General features: G+C 41.0%; 1 protein-coding gene across 1 annotated transcript in view; it reads left to right on the top strand.

Moving 5' to 3' along the window:
* Window positions 1-870: 870 nt before the first annotated feature.
* The window catches only part of LOC129867854 (septin-4-like), a 32577-nt gene continuing 18665 nt past the window's right edge, over window positions 871-14782 (top strand). Inside the window, exons 1-2 of the mRNA XM_055941338.1 lie at window positions 871-879; window positions 9450-9689. Coding sequence (XP_055797313.1) covers window positions 871-879; window positions 9450-9689 — 249 coding nt within the window. The remainder of the gene's footprint in view (window positions 880-9449; window positions 9690-14782) is intronic.

Raw genomic sequence — 14782 nt, forward strand, 5'->3', positions numbered from 1 at the left:
ACTGGCTAAACAAGCACTAAGTAGTGGGGATGTTGATGTGGTAGTTTCAATGAGCAAGGCAGAGGCAAAAAGCATGATATGAACAGTGATGGTGGAGAAATGGCAGGAGCAGTGGATAGAGATACTAAGAGCAGGCATTTATTTCAAGTACAGAGGAAAGTTGGGGAGGGGAGAACGGCAGGAAGGGACAGAAGAGAGGAGACTATATTTACAAGATTAAGGATGGAACACAGCCAGTTGAATAAGACCTTAAATGTGATAGGAAAGCATCCAACAGGAAAATGTGATTATTGCCAGGAAACAGAGACAGTGGAGTATGTTTTGATACAGTGTGGACATTATTGGCGGGAAAGGGAGAGGATGAGATCTAGTATGAGGGGGAAGGGGATACAGGACATTTGTTTAAAGAGTATATGGAGTAGAACGTCATTAGATATAGTCTGAAATATGTTCTCTTTTGAAGAGCAACAGGGCTGGCAGGTAGGATTTAGTTTCTCCCTGTTTCTGGCCCCACTTTCCAGTACAGTAGGTGGCGGTAATGCACCATAACGTTGGATGCCAACCACCGATAAACCCCACCGAAGAAGTCTAGCGCTGCACGCCCAACGTAGCGTTGCGGTCTACTAGATTGATAATGAATTACTTCTGGCGGAACGCAAAGCGTTTGATGCATCTGATGGACATGAGGCGTAACACATGCTGTAGTGTATCTTGGCGCCACTGGCACGTCGTCGAGCGCGCGGATTTTAGGATTTGCTGTTTATATGTTGGTGCCCGAACGCAGTGGTTATATAGCCTACTTTTAAATGTAACGTTTCTAACCGTTGAGAACCTCGCTATCTAATGACAACATAAATACAATGTACAACGATGAACAAGGTAAACACAAATTGTAGACAAAAAATGAGACCATAATAAGCCAGCCACATCAATATCGACTAAAATAACACCTTTATTTTCACCCGTCCCGTTTGCTTTTGCAGTATAACGTTACACCAAATAAGCTATTGGCTGTCTCCAGCTAACGTTAGTTTGCCTTGTGTATTTTATTGTGGGTTGAAAACAGCTTCGATTCCATGCTACAGTGAGAATGTTACCTAGGTAGCCATCCTGGTCTCATATAGTAGACGTAACATAGTACATGTAAATCCGGGATGTACAAGTTAGTATGATTTCTTAGGTTTGATATGGTTAACGTTAGCTACATAAGACAAAACACGAACATCTAGCCGCCCAAATGTTGCTTGTTCGAATCTCATCACGGAGTACTTTAGCTAGCTGATTAGCAACTTCAACTACTTAGTACGTTTTTGCTCCTAACCAAGCCACCTAGCTAATGTTAGCCACAACAAATTCGAATTTGTAACATATCATACTTTTAGAAAATTCTAAGCAAATTGTATTGGTCACATACACATATTTAGCGGATGTTATTGCGGGTGTAGCGAAATGCTTGTGTCCTAGCTCCAACAGTGCAGTAATATCTAACAATACACACATATACAAGTAAAAAGGTAATTAAGAAATGTATAAATATTAGGACGAGCAATGTCAGTGGCATTGACTAGAATTCGTAACATATTGGACATCTTTCAAGTTCTTAACAAGTCATACAAATTGTAATTTGTAACATTACACGAAATGGATGATGGATATCCACAAATTAATACATACCATACGAAACGTAACATATCAAACTAAATGTGAGTTTCTCGGATTACTTACAATAATATGAAGTGCTCTGAGACCAGGTTGAGGTAGCTAGCAACTAGAAAACAAATCGTAACTTCCCTGCTTCCCACTTGTCCATGTGTGACTTTGTTGTATAGAGATAACAGTTGGACATGGGTTATTTAGTCATAACATGGCATTATGCCATTTGAGTGGGTTACAAAGCTAACTTTTATGAGCTAAAACCTTAAACATTTTCCCACTCCAGGCACACAGACAGATGAAGGCCTTCCAGGTAGGCTAGTCTAATAAGTCTTATTTGCAGGTGTTCATGTCTGTGTACATAGCTACATGATGTTAGTTACAGCGTGGTGAGGGTGAATTCAATTCTTAAACGTCTTGTTAACTAGTTATCTAGCCTGTGATCATGACTCCGTTTCATTACATTACACGTGTAAGAGTCATTGGATGAAGGCATTTTCTGTTTTCAGTCTGAACGTTAATACGCATCGATTGCGGTACGTTTTGGGAAGCATAAGGATCGTTTTATATCATCAAGAAATGTTGTAATAATAAAAAACAACGTTTGATACACACCTTATGATTATGATACACACCTTAGTGTGTAGTTAGTGAGTTAGTGTTCCCAGACAGCCATATCTCCATGTTACAGCGCGTGTTTACGGAAGACTGAGTGCTAATTAGCTATCTAGCATGCTCTGAACACCTGTGTAATGGAAGAAGGCTCCCAAAACTTGTCATTAAAAAATACTGTCGGCTGCAAAAGTGAAATCTGGTTAAAACAGTGTACAGTAAGTCTATATGTTGCATTTGTGAAGTTATTTTGATGTCATATGAAAGTAAAGGGCTTTATGTTTCTAGATATCACGATTGAGAATCGATTCCTGTTTAGATGGAGTATATGGCTGTTTTGGCTCCCAAAGCGAGTCTACCTCAGTAAATAACATATAAGGGCCCTGGACCTTAGGGAGTAACAGTTGGCTCTTGAAGAGTACATCTTGGGCTAGCTAGTTGTAGCCAAATGACTTTCTACAAATTCTAGCTAAGCTAGCTGCACAGGCACATTGGCTACCTAGCAACATGACATACTTTAACATTTCTGGGCATATAATTAAGAATTAGAAACTGGGTGGTTCGAGCCGTGATTGCTGATTGGCTGACAGCCATGGAATATCAGACCATATACTATGGGTATGACATTTATTTGTAATGCTCTAATGACGTTGGTAACCAGTATCTAACATCAGTAAGGCACCTCAGGGGGTTGTGAAATATGTCCAATATACCACGGCTAAGGGCTGTGTCCAGGCACTGCGGTGGGCGCAAGAACAGCCCTTAGCCGTGGTATATAGGCAATATACCACACCTCCTTGGGCCTTAATGCTTAATTAGAATACTAGAATGGACATGAACCTTATGATAGGATAAAGGTCAACCATGGTTTGCCAGTGCTGTGAAATGATATTGTGTAAAATAATGAATTAGAAGAATTTATCTGCACTGTATGTTTGTTAACTAGCCAGACAGTTTTAGATGAATGATTCTATAAATATTTCTAATAAACTGCCAATATGCCAACATTCTATTCAAACAATGCAGTCAATTTACAGCCATACACTGGCTGAAATCAGTTGAGTATAGGACTTAGACAAGTTGTAATTGCAACAAGTACTGATATTTTATCATATAATAGCACATATAGCTTTCCAAGAACTCAACTCAACTCAAATTTAGCAGTGGTGGAAAAAGTACTCAATTGTCATACTTGAGTAAAAGTAAAGATACCTTAATAGAAAATGACTCAAGTCACCCAGTAAAATACTACTTGAGTAAAAGTATTTGCGTTGTAAGTATACTTAAGTATTAAAAGTAAATGGAATTACTTAAGTACATTTCAGCATCAAGAGTAAAATTATAAATCATTTCAAGTTCCTTATATTAAGCAAACCAGAAGGCACAATTTTTATTGACGGATAGCCAGGGGCACACTCCAACACTCAGACATAATTTACAAACAAAGCATTTGTGTTTATTGAGTCCGTCAGATCAGGGGCAGTAGGGATGATCAGGGATGTTGATCAGGGAAGTGTGCGAATTGGACCATTTTCCTGTCACAATGTAATGAGTACTTTTGGGTGTCGGAAAATGTATGGAGTAAAAAGTACATTATTTTCTTTAGGACTGTAGTGAAGGAAAAGTAAAAGTTGCCAAAAATATAAATAGTAAAGTACAGATACCCCCAAAAACGACTTAAGTAGTACTTTAAAGTATTTTTATTTAAGTACTTTACACCACTGAAATTTAGGCATTTATGGTCTGTTTACATATATTTTAGAGGGTATTTATACAGAAAATTGGTATAAAACATATTACATCATTTTAGGTTGACAATAATGCTATTACAACATTTCTGATACACTATATGACCAAAAGTGTGTGGATACCTGCTCCTCGAAAATATCATTCCAAAATCATGGGCATTAATATGGAGTTTGTCCCCATTTGCTGCTATAACAGCCACCACTCTTCTGGGAGGGCTTTCCACTAGATGTTGGAACTAGAGGTCGACCGATTAATCGGAATGGCCGATTTAATTAGGGCCGATTTCAAGTTTTCATAACAATCGGAAATCTGTATTTTTGGACACCGATTTGGCCGATTTATTTGTTATTTTTTTACACCATTATTTAATCTTTATGTAACGGATGTGAAATGGCTAGCTAGTTAGCGGGTACGCGCTAATAGCATTTCAATTGGTTACGTCACTTGCTCTGAGACCTGAAGTAGGGTTTCCCCTTGCTCTGCAAGGGCCGTGGCCTTTGTGGAGCGATGGGTAACGATGCTTCGTGGGCGACCGTTGTTGATGTGTGCAGAGGGTCCCTGGTTCGCGCCCGTGTCGGGGCGAGGGGACGGTTTAAAGTTATACTGTTACATTTATTTAACTAGGCAAGTCAGTTAAGAACACAACACATTCTTATTTTCAATGACGGCCTAGGAACTGTGCGGTGCGTATCGTTGCTCCAATGTGTACCTAACCATAAACATCAATGTCTTTCTTAAAATCAATACACAGAAGTATATATTTTTAAACCTGCATATTTAGCTAAAAGAAATCCAGGTTAGCAGGCAATATTAACCAGGTGAAATTGTGTCACTTCTATTGCGTTCATTGCACGCAGAGTCAGTGTATATGCAACAGTTTGGGCCGCCTAATTTGCCAGAATTTTACGTAATTAGGACATAACATTGAAGGTTGTGCAATGTAACAGGAATATTTAGACTTATGGATGCCACCCGTTAGATAAAATACGGAACGGTTCCATATTTCACTGAAAGAATAAACGTCTTGTTTTTGAGATGATAGTTTCTGGATTCGACCATATTAATGACCTAAGGTTCGTATTTCTGTGTTATGTTATAACTAAGTCTATGATTTGATATTTGATAGAGCAGTCTGACTGAGCGGTGGTAGTCAGCAGCAGGCTCGTAAGCATTCATTCAAACAGCACTTTCGCGTGTTTTGCCAGCAGCTCTTCACAAGCACAGCACTGTTTATGACTTCAAGCCTATCAACTCCCGAGATTAGGCTGGTGTAACCAATGTGAAATGGTTAGCTAGTTAGCGGGGTGCGCGCTAATAGCGTTTCAAACGTCACTTGCTCTGAGACTTGGAGTGGTTATTCCCCTTGCTCTGCATGGGTAACGCTGCTTCGAGCCCAGGTAGGAGCGAGGAGAGGGACGGAAGCTATACTGTTACACTGGCAATACTAAAGTGCCTATTAGAACATCCAATAGTCAAAGGTTAATGAAATACAAATGGTATAGAGAGAAATAGTCCTATAATTCCTATAATAACTACAACCTAAAACTTCTTACCTGGGAATATTGAAGACTCATGTTAAAAGGAACCACCAGCTTTCAAATATTCTCATGTTCTGAGCAAGAAACTTAAACGTTAGCTTTCTTACATGGCACATATTGCACTTTTACTTTCTTCTCCAACACTTTGTTTTTGCATTATTTAAACCAAATTGAACATGTTTCATTATTTATTTGAGGCTAAATTGATTTTATTGATGTGTTAAAATAAGTGTTCATTCAGTATTGTTGTAATTGTCATTATTACAAATACATTTTAAAAAATCGGCCGATTAATCGGTATCGGCTTTTTTTGATCCTCCAATAATCGGTATCGGCGTTGAAAAATCATAAACAGTTGACCTCTAGTTGGAACATTGCTGTGGGGACTTGCTTCCATTCAGCCACCAGAGCATTAGTGAGGTCAGGCACTGATGTTGAGCGATTAGGCCTGGCTTGCAGTCGGCATTCTAATTCATCCCCAAGGTATTTGATGGAATTGAGGTCAGGGCTCTGTGCATGCTAGTCAAGTTCTTCCACACTGATCTCGACAAACCATTTCTGTATGGACCTCGCTTTGTGCACGGGGGCATTGTCATGCTGTAACAGGAAAGGGCCTTCCCCAAACTGTTGCCACAAAGTTGGAAGCACAGAATCGTGTAGAATGTCATTGTATGCTGTAGAGTTAATATTTCTCTTCACTGGAACTCAGGGGCCTAGCCCGACCCATGAAAAACAGCCCCAGACCATTATTCCTCCTCCACCAAACTTTACAGTTGGCACTTTGCATTGGGGCAGGTAGCCTTCTCCTGGCATCCGCAAAACCCAGATTTGACCGTCGGACTGCCAGATGGTGAAGTGTGATTCATCACTCCAGAGAATGCGTTTCCACTGCGCCAGAGTCCAATGGCGGCGAGCTTTACACCACTCCAACCGACACTTGGCATTGCGCATGGTGAACCCAGATTTGTCCGTCGGACTGCCAGATGGTGAACTGTGATTCATTTTTACACGCTTCAGCACTCAGCAGTCCCGTTCTGTGAGCTTGTGTGGCCTACCACTTTGCAGCTGGGCCGTTGTTGCTCCTAGACGTTTCCACTTCACAATAACAGCACTTTCAGGTGAGCGGTGCAGCTCTATCAGTGCAGAAGCTTGAAGAACTGACTTGTTGGAAAGGTGGTATCCTATGACGGTGCCACATTGAAAGTCTCTGAGCTCTTGGGTAAGAACCATTCTACTGCCAATGTTTTGTCAATGGAGATTGCATGGCTGTGTGCTCGATTCTATATACCTGTCAGCAACGGGTGTGGCTGAAATGGCCGAATCCACTAATTTAAAGGAGTCTCCAAATACTTTTGTATATATAGTGTATATCACATGCCTTTATTTTTTTTATTTTTTAGACTGGTTTGGATTTCTTGCTGACTAACATGGCTGTCATTTTCAAACCATCCTGGAACTTTGAGGGTTTATGTCACACTACTGTTCAAAAGTTTGGGTCCTTTTTGAAAGAAAAGTTTTTTTTGTCCATTAAAATAACATAAAATTGATCAGAAATACAGTGTAGACACATTTTTAATGTTGTAAATGACTATTATAGGTGGAAACGGCAGATTGTTTTATGTAATATCAACATAGGCGTACAGAGGCCCATTATCAGAAACCATCAGTCCTGTGTTCCAATGGCACGTTGTGTTAGCTAATCCAAGTTTATAATTTTACAAGGCTAATTGATCATTAGAAAACCCTTTTGCAATTATGTCTGCACAGCTGAAAACTTGTACTTATTAAAGAAGCAATAAAACTGGCCACCTTTAGACTAGTTGAGTATCTGGAGCATCAGCATTTGTGAGTTCGATTACAGGCTCAAAATGGCCAGGAACAAAGAACTTTCTTCTGAAACTCGTCAGTCTATTCTTGTTCTGAGAAATGAAGGCTATTCCATGTGAGAAATTGCCAAGAAACTGAAAATCTCATACAACGCTGTGTACTACTCCCTTCACAGAACAGGGCAAACTGTCTCTAACCAGAATAGAAAGAGGCGTGGGAGGCCCCGGTGCACAACTGAGCAAGAGGACAAGTACAATAGAGTGTCTGGTTTGAGAAACAGATGCCTCACAAGTCCTCAACTGGCAGCTTCATTAAATATTACCTGCAAAACACCAGTCTCAATGTCAACAGTGAAGAGGAAACTCCGGGATGCTGGGCTTCTAGGCAAGAGTTGCAAAGAAAAAGCCATATCTCAGACTGGCCAATAAAAATAAAAGATTAAGATGGGCAAAAGAACACAGACACTGAACAGAGGACGATTAGAAAACAGTGTTAGGGACAGACCATTCTAATTTGGAGGTGTTCGGATCACTAAAAAGAACATTTGTGAGACGCAGAAAAAAATGAAAAGATGCTGGAGGAGTGCTTGACGCCATCTGTCAAGCATGGTGGAGGCAATGTGATGGTCTGGGGATGCTTTGGTGATGGTGAAGTGGGAGATTTGTACAGGGTAAAAGAGATCTTGAAGCAGGAAGGCTATCGCTCCATTTTGCAACGCCATGCCATACCCTGTGGACGGCGCTTAATTGGAGCCAATTTCCTCCTACAACAGGACAATGACCGAAAGTACAGATCCAAACTATGCGGGAACTATTTAGGGAAGAAGCTGTCAGCTGGTATTCTGTCTATAATGGAGTGGCCAGCTGTGCTACATGGAATTTGCTGTGCTACCTGGAACCAGTGCCCCTAGGAAGAAAAAATCACTCATGGAATAATTGTTTGAATGTCCTGCAGCCACAGTGGTGCTAATATGTGGTAGCACAAAGAAAGGAAAAGGGACTGCTTCAAAAGTAGCTAGGATTCATAGGCCCAATCTTAAAAATTCATTTTTCTGGTGCTCCTAAACACTGTATTTTGTTATTGCTGGCAATTCTTATATTTTAAAGGGGCTTGCTGCAGTTACTACATCACTTTTTGGACTTATAAATGAATGATGTAAACACATTGATTATTGAAAAATATCACTTTAAAATGCCCCATAACTTAGTTTAACTGTCGTACCACATCAGAAGCCAAAATATACGCTTATTTTCCCAAGGTTTGTAAACAAAGTAAATGTAATTAAACACTGTGTAGCCTCAAAACATAGTTCAAACTGTCATTTTGATATCATGGATGCATCCATCTGTCTATGAATTTGAGTGTTGTTTCGTTTCACCAACCGCGTCCCTCAACCTTTTACAGAAACAGTGGCGCTGAGAATGCTTTATTGTTTCAAATGCAGATTGCCGCTTTAATACCTCAAATATTTTTATTGTGCTCCTACATCTTTCTACTTAGAGCACATTTGCTCCTTGTAAAAAATGTCACCGTAGAGCCCTGCATAATCAATAGAAATGTAGCTTATTGCCGTCTGTCAGATACTCACACATTTCTTGGCTGCAATTGAGGTATTTTGATGTTATGTTCAGCAGGTGTAGGCTAGCCTATAATATAACAGTAAGATTCTGCCCTTTGGTGTTGAAATTGTGCTGACATCATTCTGGTCCCCTCTCTCTTTATGATCCTGAATATGTGTGTGTGTGTGTCTCTCTCTCTCTGCCACCATACCTGCACTGCCTTCAGATGGAGAGGTAAGTAGAGTGCACAGAAAGCAGTTAAAACAGTATCTCCAAAAATATTGTTGCTATCACTGTGCCATGCCCATGATGATGAAGTGTCATCAGATTTTTTCTCCATATGTAAGCTATTGTAAACCCTACACTCAGACATACAGTAGCACAAACCACACCGTTTTAATAAGGAATCTATCCCCCTCCCTCTCCTCTCCACTTCTCCTTCCTATACAACCCTCCCTCTCCTCTCACACTCGTTCTCATCTCTCTCCTCTCTGTCCTCTGTTCTGTCTAGTTCTCCAGCCTGGCTATAGATGAAATGGGTAACTTGAGTATGGAGAGTTTCCTCAGGGAGTTTCCCCAGGACAGTTACAACTGTTCCTCCCACCAGGGCACAGGATCGATCTCCGAAAACTTCTGTTACTCCTCCCCTCTCCCGGAACACTGCTATCTGGCCACACCCACCAGCGGGACCTCTGACCGCCACCCACTATCCAAGAGCCCCTGGGGCTGCCTAGACCCATACACCTCTGAGGTAATGTAGCTACGGCCTAAAGCCGAATTTATTCCTTAAGGAAGTAAACACAGAAAGACCCAATTGGCTTCACACAATTGCGACCCTGTGTAGTTGCGTCGAGATACAAATTGCGGGGTTGCACATGTCTGCATATATTTGCTACGCAAGTACGCAGAACAGCCATTTTGTGTAGTTGTGTTCTTGCGTTGCTTACTTGTGTAAGTTCACAATTAGGCTTTAGGCACAGTGTAGGGTTGCACATTTTGGAGAATATTCAGAGGTGGAAACAGTTGAAGTCAGAAGTTTACATACACTTAGGTTGGAGTCATTAAAACTCGTTTTTCAACCACTCCACAAATTTCTTGTTAACAAACTATAGTTTTGGAAAGTCGGTTAGGACATCTACTTGTGCATGACACAATACATTTTTCCAACAATTGTTGACAGACAGATTATTTCACTTATAATTCACTGTATCACAATTCCAGTGGAACAGAAGTTTACATACACTAAGTTGACTGTGCCTTTAAACAGCTTGGAAAATTCCAGAAAATGATGTCATGGCCTTAGAAGTGTCTGATAGGCTAATTGACATCATTTGAGTCAACTGGAGGTGTACCTGTGGATGTATTTCAAGGCCTATCTTTAAACTCAGTGCGTCTTTGCTTTACATCATCAAAATCAGAAGAAATCAGCCAAGACCTCAGAAAAAAAATTGTAGATCTCCACAAGTCTGGTTCATCCTTGGGAGCAATTTCCAAACGCCTGAAGGTACCACGTTCATCTGTACAAACAATAGTACGCATGTGTGAGCACTGTGTGCTCTTTTCAAAGGATGGATCCCAGTCGGTTCAGGGCTAATGGGATCTAGGGGGTCGAGGGTGGTCTGCCGGGCATTGGGATTACAATCCAACTCGGGATGAGGGCTTTTAGCGGGTGGAATAGTAGGGACCAATTGGAGGTTTACTTAGTAGGAATGCAAATATGGTACAGCTATATAGACACTCAATCATCATGTTACTTTTTAATGGTACGTTTGCAAACATATATTTTGATAGAAATTATTGAAAGTTGTCTCATTATGGTAAGTGGTGAAATAAGTATAGCCAGTTACAATTGTAATGGCCTAGCAGATAATAAGAAAAGACGATCAGTATTTACCTGGCTAAAAGAGAAGGAATATAATATCTATTGTTTACAGGAATCCCATTCAACAGTTTTAGATGAAGTTTTGTAGAAAAAAAACTGGGGGTGGCGAAATACAGTGGGGAGAACAAGTATTTGATACACTGCTGATTTTGCAGGTTTTCCTACTTACAAAGCATGTAGAGGTCTGTCATTTTTATCATAGGTACACTTCAACTGTGAGAGACGGAATCTAAAACAAAAATCCAGAAAATCACATTGTATGATTTTTAAGTAATTAATTTGAATTTTATTGCATGACATAAGTATTTGATCACCTACCAACCAGTAAGAATTCCGGCTCTCACAGACCTGTTAGTTTTTCTTTAAGAAGCTCTCCTGTTCTCCACTCATTACCTGTATTAACTGCACCTGTTTGAACTCGTTACCTGCATAAAAGATACCTGTCCACACACTCAATCAAACAGACTCCAACCTCTCCACAATGGCCAAGACCAGAGGGCTGTGTAAGGACATCAGGGATAAAATTGTTGACCTGCACAAGGCTGGGATGGGCTACAGGACAATAGGCAAGCAGCTTGGTGAGAAGGCAACAACTGTTGGCGCAATTATTAGAAAATGGAAGAAGTTCAAGATGACGGTCAATCACTCTCGGTCCGGGGTTCCATGCAAGATCTCACCTCGTGGGTCATCAATGATCATGAGGAAGGTGAGAGATCAGCCCAGAACTACACGTCAGGACCTGGTCAATGACCTGAAGAGAGCTGGGACCACAGTCTCAAAGAAAACCATTAGCACACTACGCCGTCATGGATTAAAATCCTGCAGCGCACGCAAGGTCCCCCTGCTCAAGCCAGCGCATGTCCAGGCCCGTCTGATGTTTGCCAATGACCATCTGGATGATCCAGAGGAGGAATGGGAGAAGGTCGTGTGGTCTGATGAGACAAAAATAGAGCTTTTTGGTCTAAACTCCACTCGCCGTGTTTGGAGGAAGAAGAAGGATGAGTACAACCCCAAGAACACCATCCCAACCGTGAAGCATGGAGGTAGAAACATCATTCTTTGGGGATGCTTTTCTGCATAGGGGACAGGATGACTGCACCGTATTGAGGGGAGGATGGATGGGGCCATGTATCGCGAGATCTTGGCCAACAACCTCCTTCCCTCAGTAAGAGCATTGAAGATGGGCCGTGGCTGGGTCTTCCAGCATGACAGCGACTCGAAACACACAGCCAGGGCAACTAAGGAGTGGCTCCGTAAGAAGCATCTCAAGGTCCTGGAGTGGCCTCGCCAGTCTCCAGACCTGAACCCAATAGGAAATATTTGGAGGGAGCTGAAAGTCCGTATTGCCCAGCGACAGCCCCGAAACCTGAAGGATCTGGAGAAGGTCTGTATGGAGGAGTGGGCCAAAATCCCTGCTGCAGTGTGTGCAAACCTGGTCAAGAACTACAGGAAACGTATGATCTCTGTAATTGCAAACAAAGGTTTCTGTACCAAATATTAAGTTCTGCTTTTCTGATGTATCAAATACTTATGTCATGCAATAAAATGCAAATTAATTACTTAAAAATCATACAATGTGATTTTCTGGATTTTTGTTTTAGATTCCGTCTCTCACAGTTGAAGTGTACCTATGATAAAAATGACAGACCTCTACATGCTTTGTAAGTAGGAAAACCAGCAAAATCGGCAGTGTATCAAATACTTGTTCTCCCCACTGTATATATATGCAAATTAATATTTAGACCATTAAATGTAGATGTTTTTTGAATTAGATATATTTACCATATCATATGGAGACAGAAACATAAACATTTGCCCTTATTGTAAGTTGACATAATTGCAAATGATTAAATCCTTCCAATATAAATAAAAATAAAAATTGTTACAATTTGAACTTTATTAAATGAGTTGACTCTTCACATGGGATGATTTCATTGAACAACAAAAGAAAGGTAATATTGATTGATCCCCAATGATCCATCACTTCTCCCAAAAACGTTTTCAACATACATCTGTAAAATGATGCTCTTAGAGTCCCACATGTACGCTGCGGCATGTATGGGCTTCAGGCAGAAGTCTTCACGCTTTTTGATGAATTTCAGAACTGCGGTTTCCTCTGCTTGGAGCAACAGTGAAGTGGGCAGGGCAGTACGGATTTCTTATCTTACATCTGCAAGCAGTCTGAACATCAGACAGGATGGCATTGTCTCCTTCAATCCGTGCAATGGCTACTGCTATAGGTTGCAGGAGTTTCAGGCTGCATACCACTCTCTCCCGAAATACATCATCCAGGAGGATCCTCTTGATGGGGCTGTCCATATCGGCAGACTATGATATGGCCATTTCTTGGAGAGACTCCTTCCCCTCCAGGAGACTGTCAAACATGATGACAACACCACCCCAATGGGTGTTGCTGGGCAGCTTCAATGTGGTGCTCTTATTTTTCTCACTTTGCTTGGTGAGGTAGATTGCTGCTATAACTTGATGACCCTTCACCTACCTAACCATTTCCTTGGCAGTGTATCCATTATTTTCAGTGCCATGATGTCCTTGAGGAGCAGATTCAATGCATGAGCAGCACAGCCAATAGGTGTGATGTGAGGGTAGGACTCCTCCACTTTAGACCAAGCCGCCTTCATGTTTGCAGCTTTGTCTATCACCAGTGCAAATACCTTCTACGATCCAAGGTCATTGATGACTGCCTTCAGCTCATCTGCAATGTAGAGACCAGTGTGTCTGTTGTCCCTTGTGTCTGTGCTCTTGTAGAATACTGGTTGAGGGGTGGAGATGTAGTTAATTATTCCTTGCCCATGAACATTTGACCACCCATCAGAGATGATTGCAATACAGTCTTCTTTCTCTATGATTTGCTTGACCTTCACTTGAACTCTGTTGAACTCTGTATCCAGCAAAAGAGTAGATAAAGCATGTCTGGTTGGAGGGGTGTAAGCTGGGTGAGGAACATTCAGAAATCTCTTCCAATACACATTGCCTGTGAGCATCAGAGGTGAATCAGTTGCATACACAGCTCGAGCAAGACATTCATCAGCCTTTCTCTGACTACGTTCCTCCATTGAGCTAAAAAAAACATCAGATTCTAGGAGGACCATGAGCTGTTGCTATCGATAAGGTGTCTGATTCTTCATTTTCACCTCGAATAGAAGTAGAGGGACTTTTGTCAGAGGTTGCTTGTTGTGAGCACTGAGGGAACATTATGCACTTGGCCAGATGACTCTGCATCTTTGTTGCATTCTTCACATATGATTTGGCACAGTATTTGCAAATGTACACAGCTTTTCCTTCTACATTAGCTGCAGTGAAATGTCTCCACACATCAGATAGTGCCCGTGGCATTTTCCTGTAAAGATTAGAGAAAAAATAGTAAATAGAAAACCCAAATACAATTCCATGTACAGATTAACAGTTAAATTAAATAACTCCTAAAATAAAACATGTTTGGAAACAGGTGAATTAACACTCCTCAGTTAGAAGGCTCAAGCAAGCTAAAAACCCACATGGTAGCAAAAACTAACTAGCAGAAATTGCTAACAAGTTAGAAATTATTTAAACACACTTTGCTGTAGGCAACTATTTACTAGTTAGCAAAAAAAGCATGTATGTCATATAAAATATATTCACCTCACCCAGTATTGTAATCAAAACTTAACAGAAAGCATGTGGTCCTTGGCTCAGACAGTGTAGTAGCGTGGGCTCAATAGCATCTCATTAGTGTGCAAGATCTTGAGAATCAGCTCTACTTGTGATGGAAGAGTGCACTGCACATGTGATGGAAGAATGCACTGTGCCTGCAGAGAGTGGCAATTCCATTGAATTGGGGATAGTTTAACCAAAATATGCCACAAGACTTAGAATTGCCTTGTGTATCCCACAAAAAAAAGTTCACTGTTATAAGCTAACTTTTTGAGGGATAAATTTAACCTAGCGTCCCACCTGGCCAACAT

The sequence above is a fragment of the Salvelinus fontinalis genome, chromosome 13 (genome assembly GCF_029448725.1).
Source record: "Salvelinus fontinalis isolate EN_2023a chromosome 13, ASM2944872v1, whole genome shotgun sequence".
In the NCBI taxonomy this organism is placed as follows: Eukaryota; Metazoa; Chordata; class Actinopteri; order Salmoniformes; family Salmonidae; genus Salvelinus; species Salvelinus fontinalis.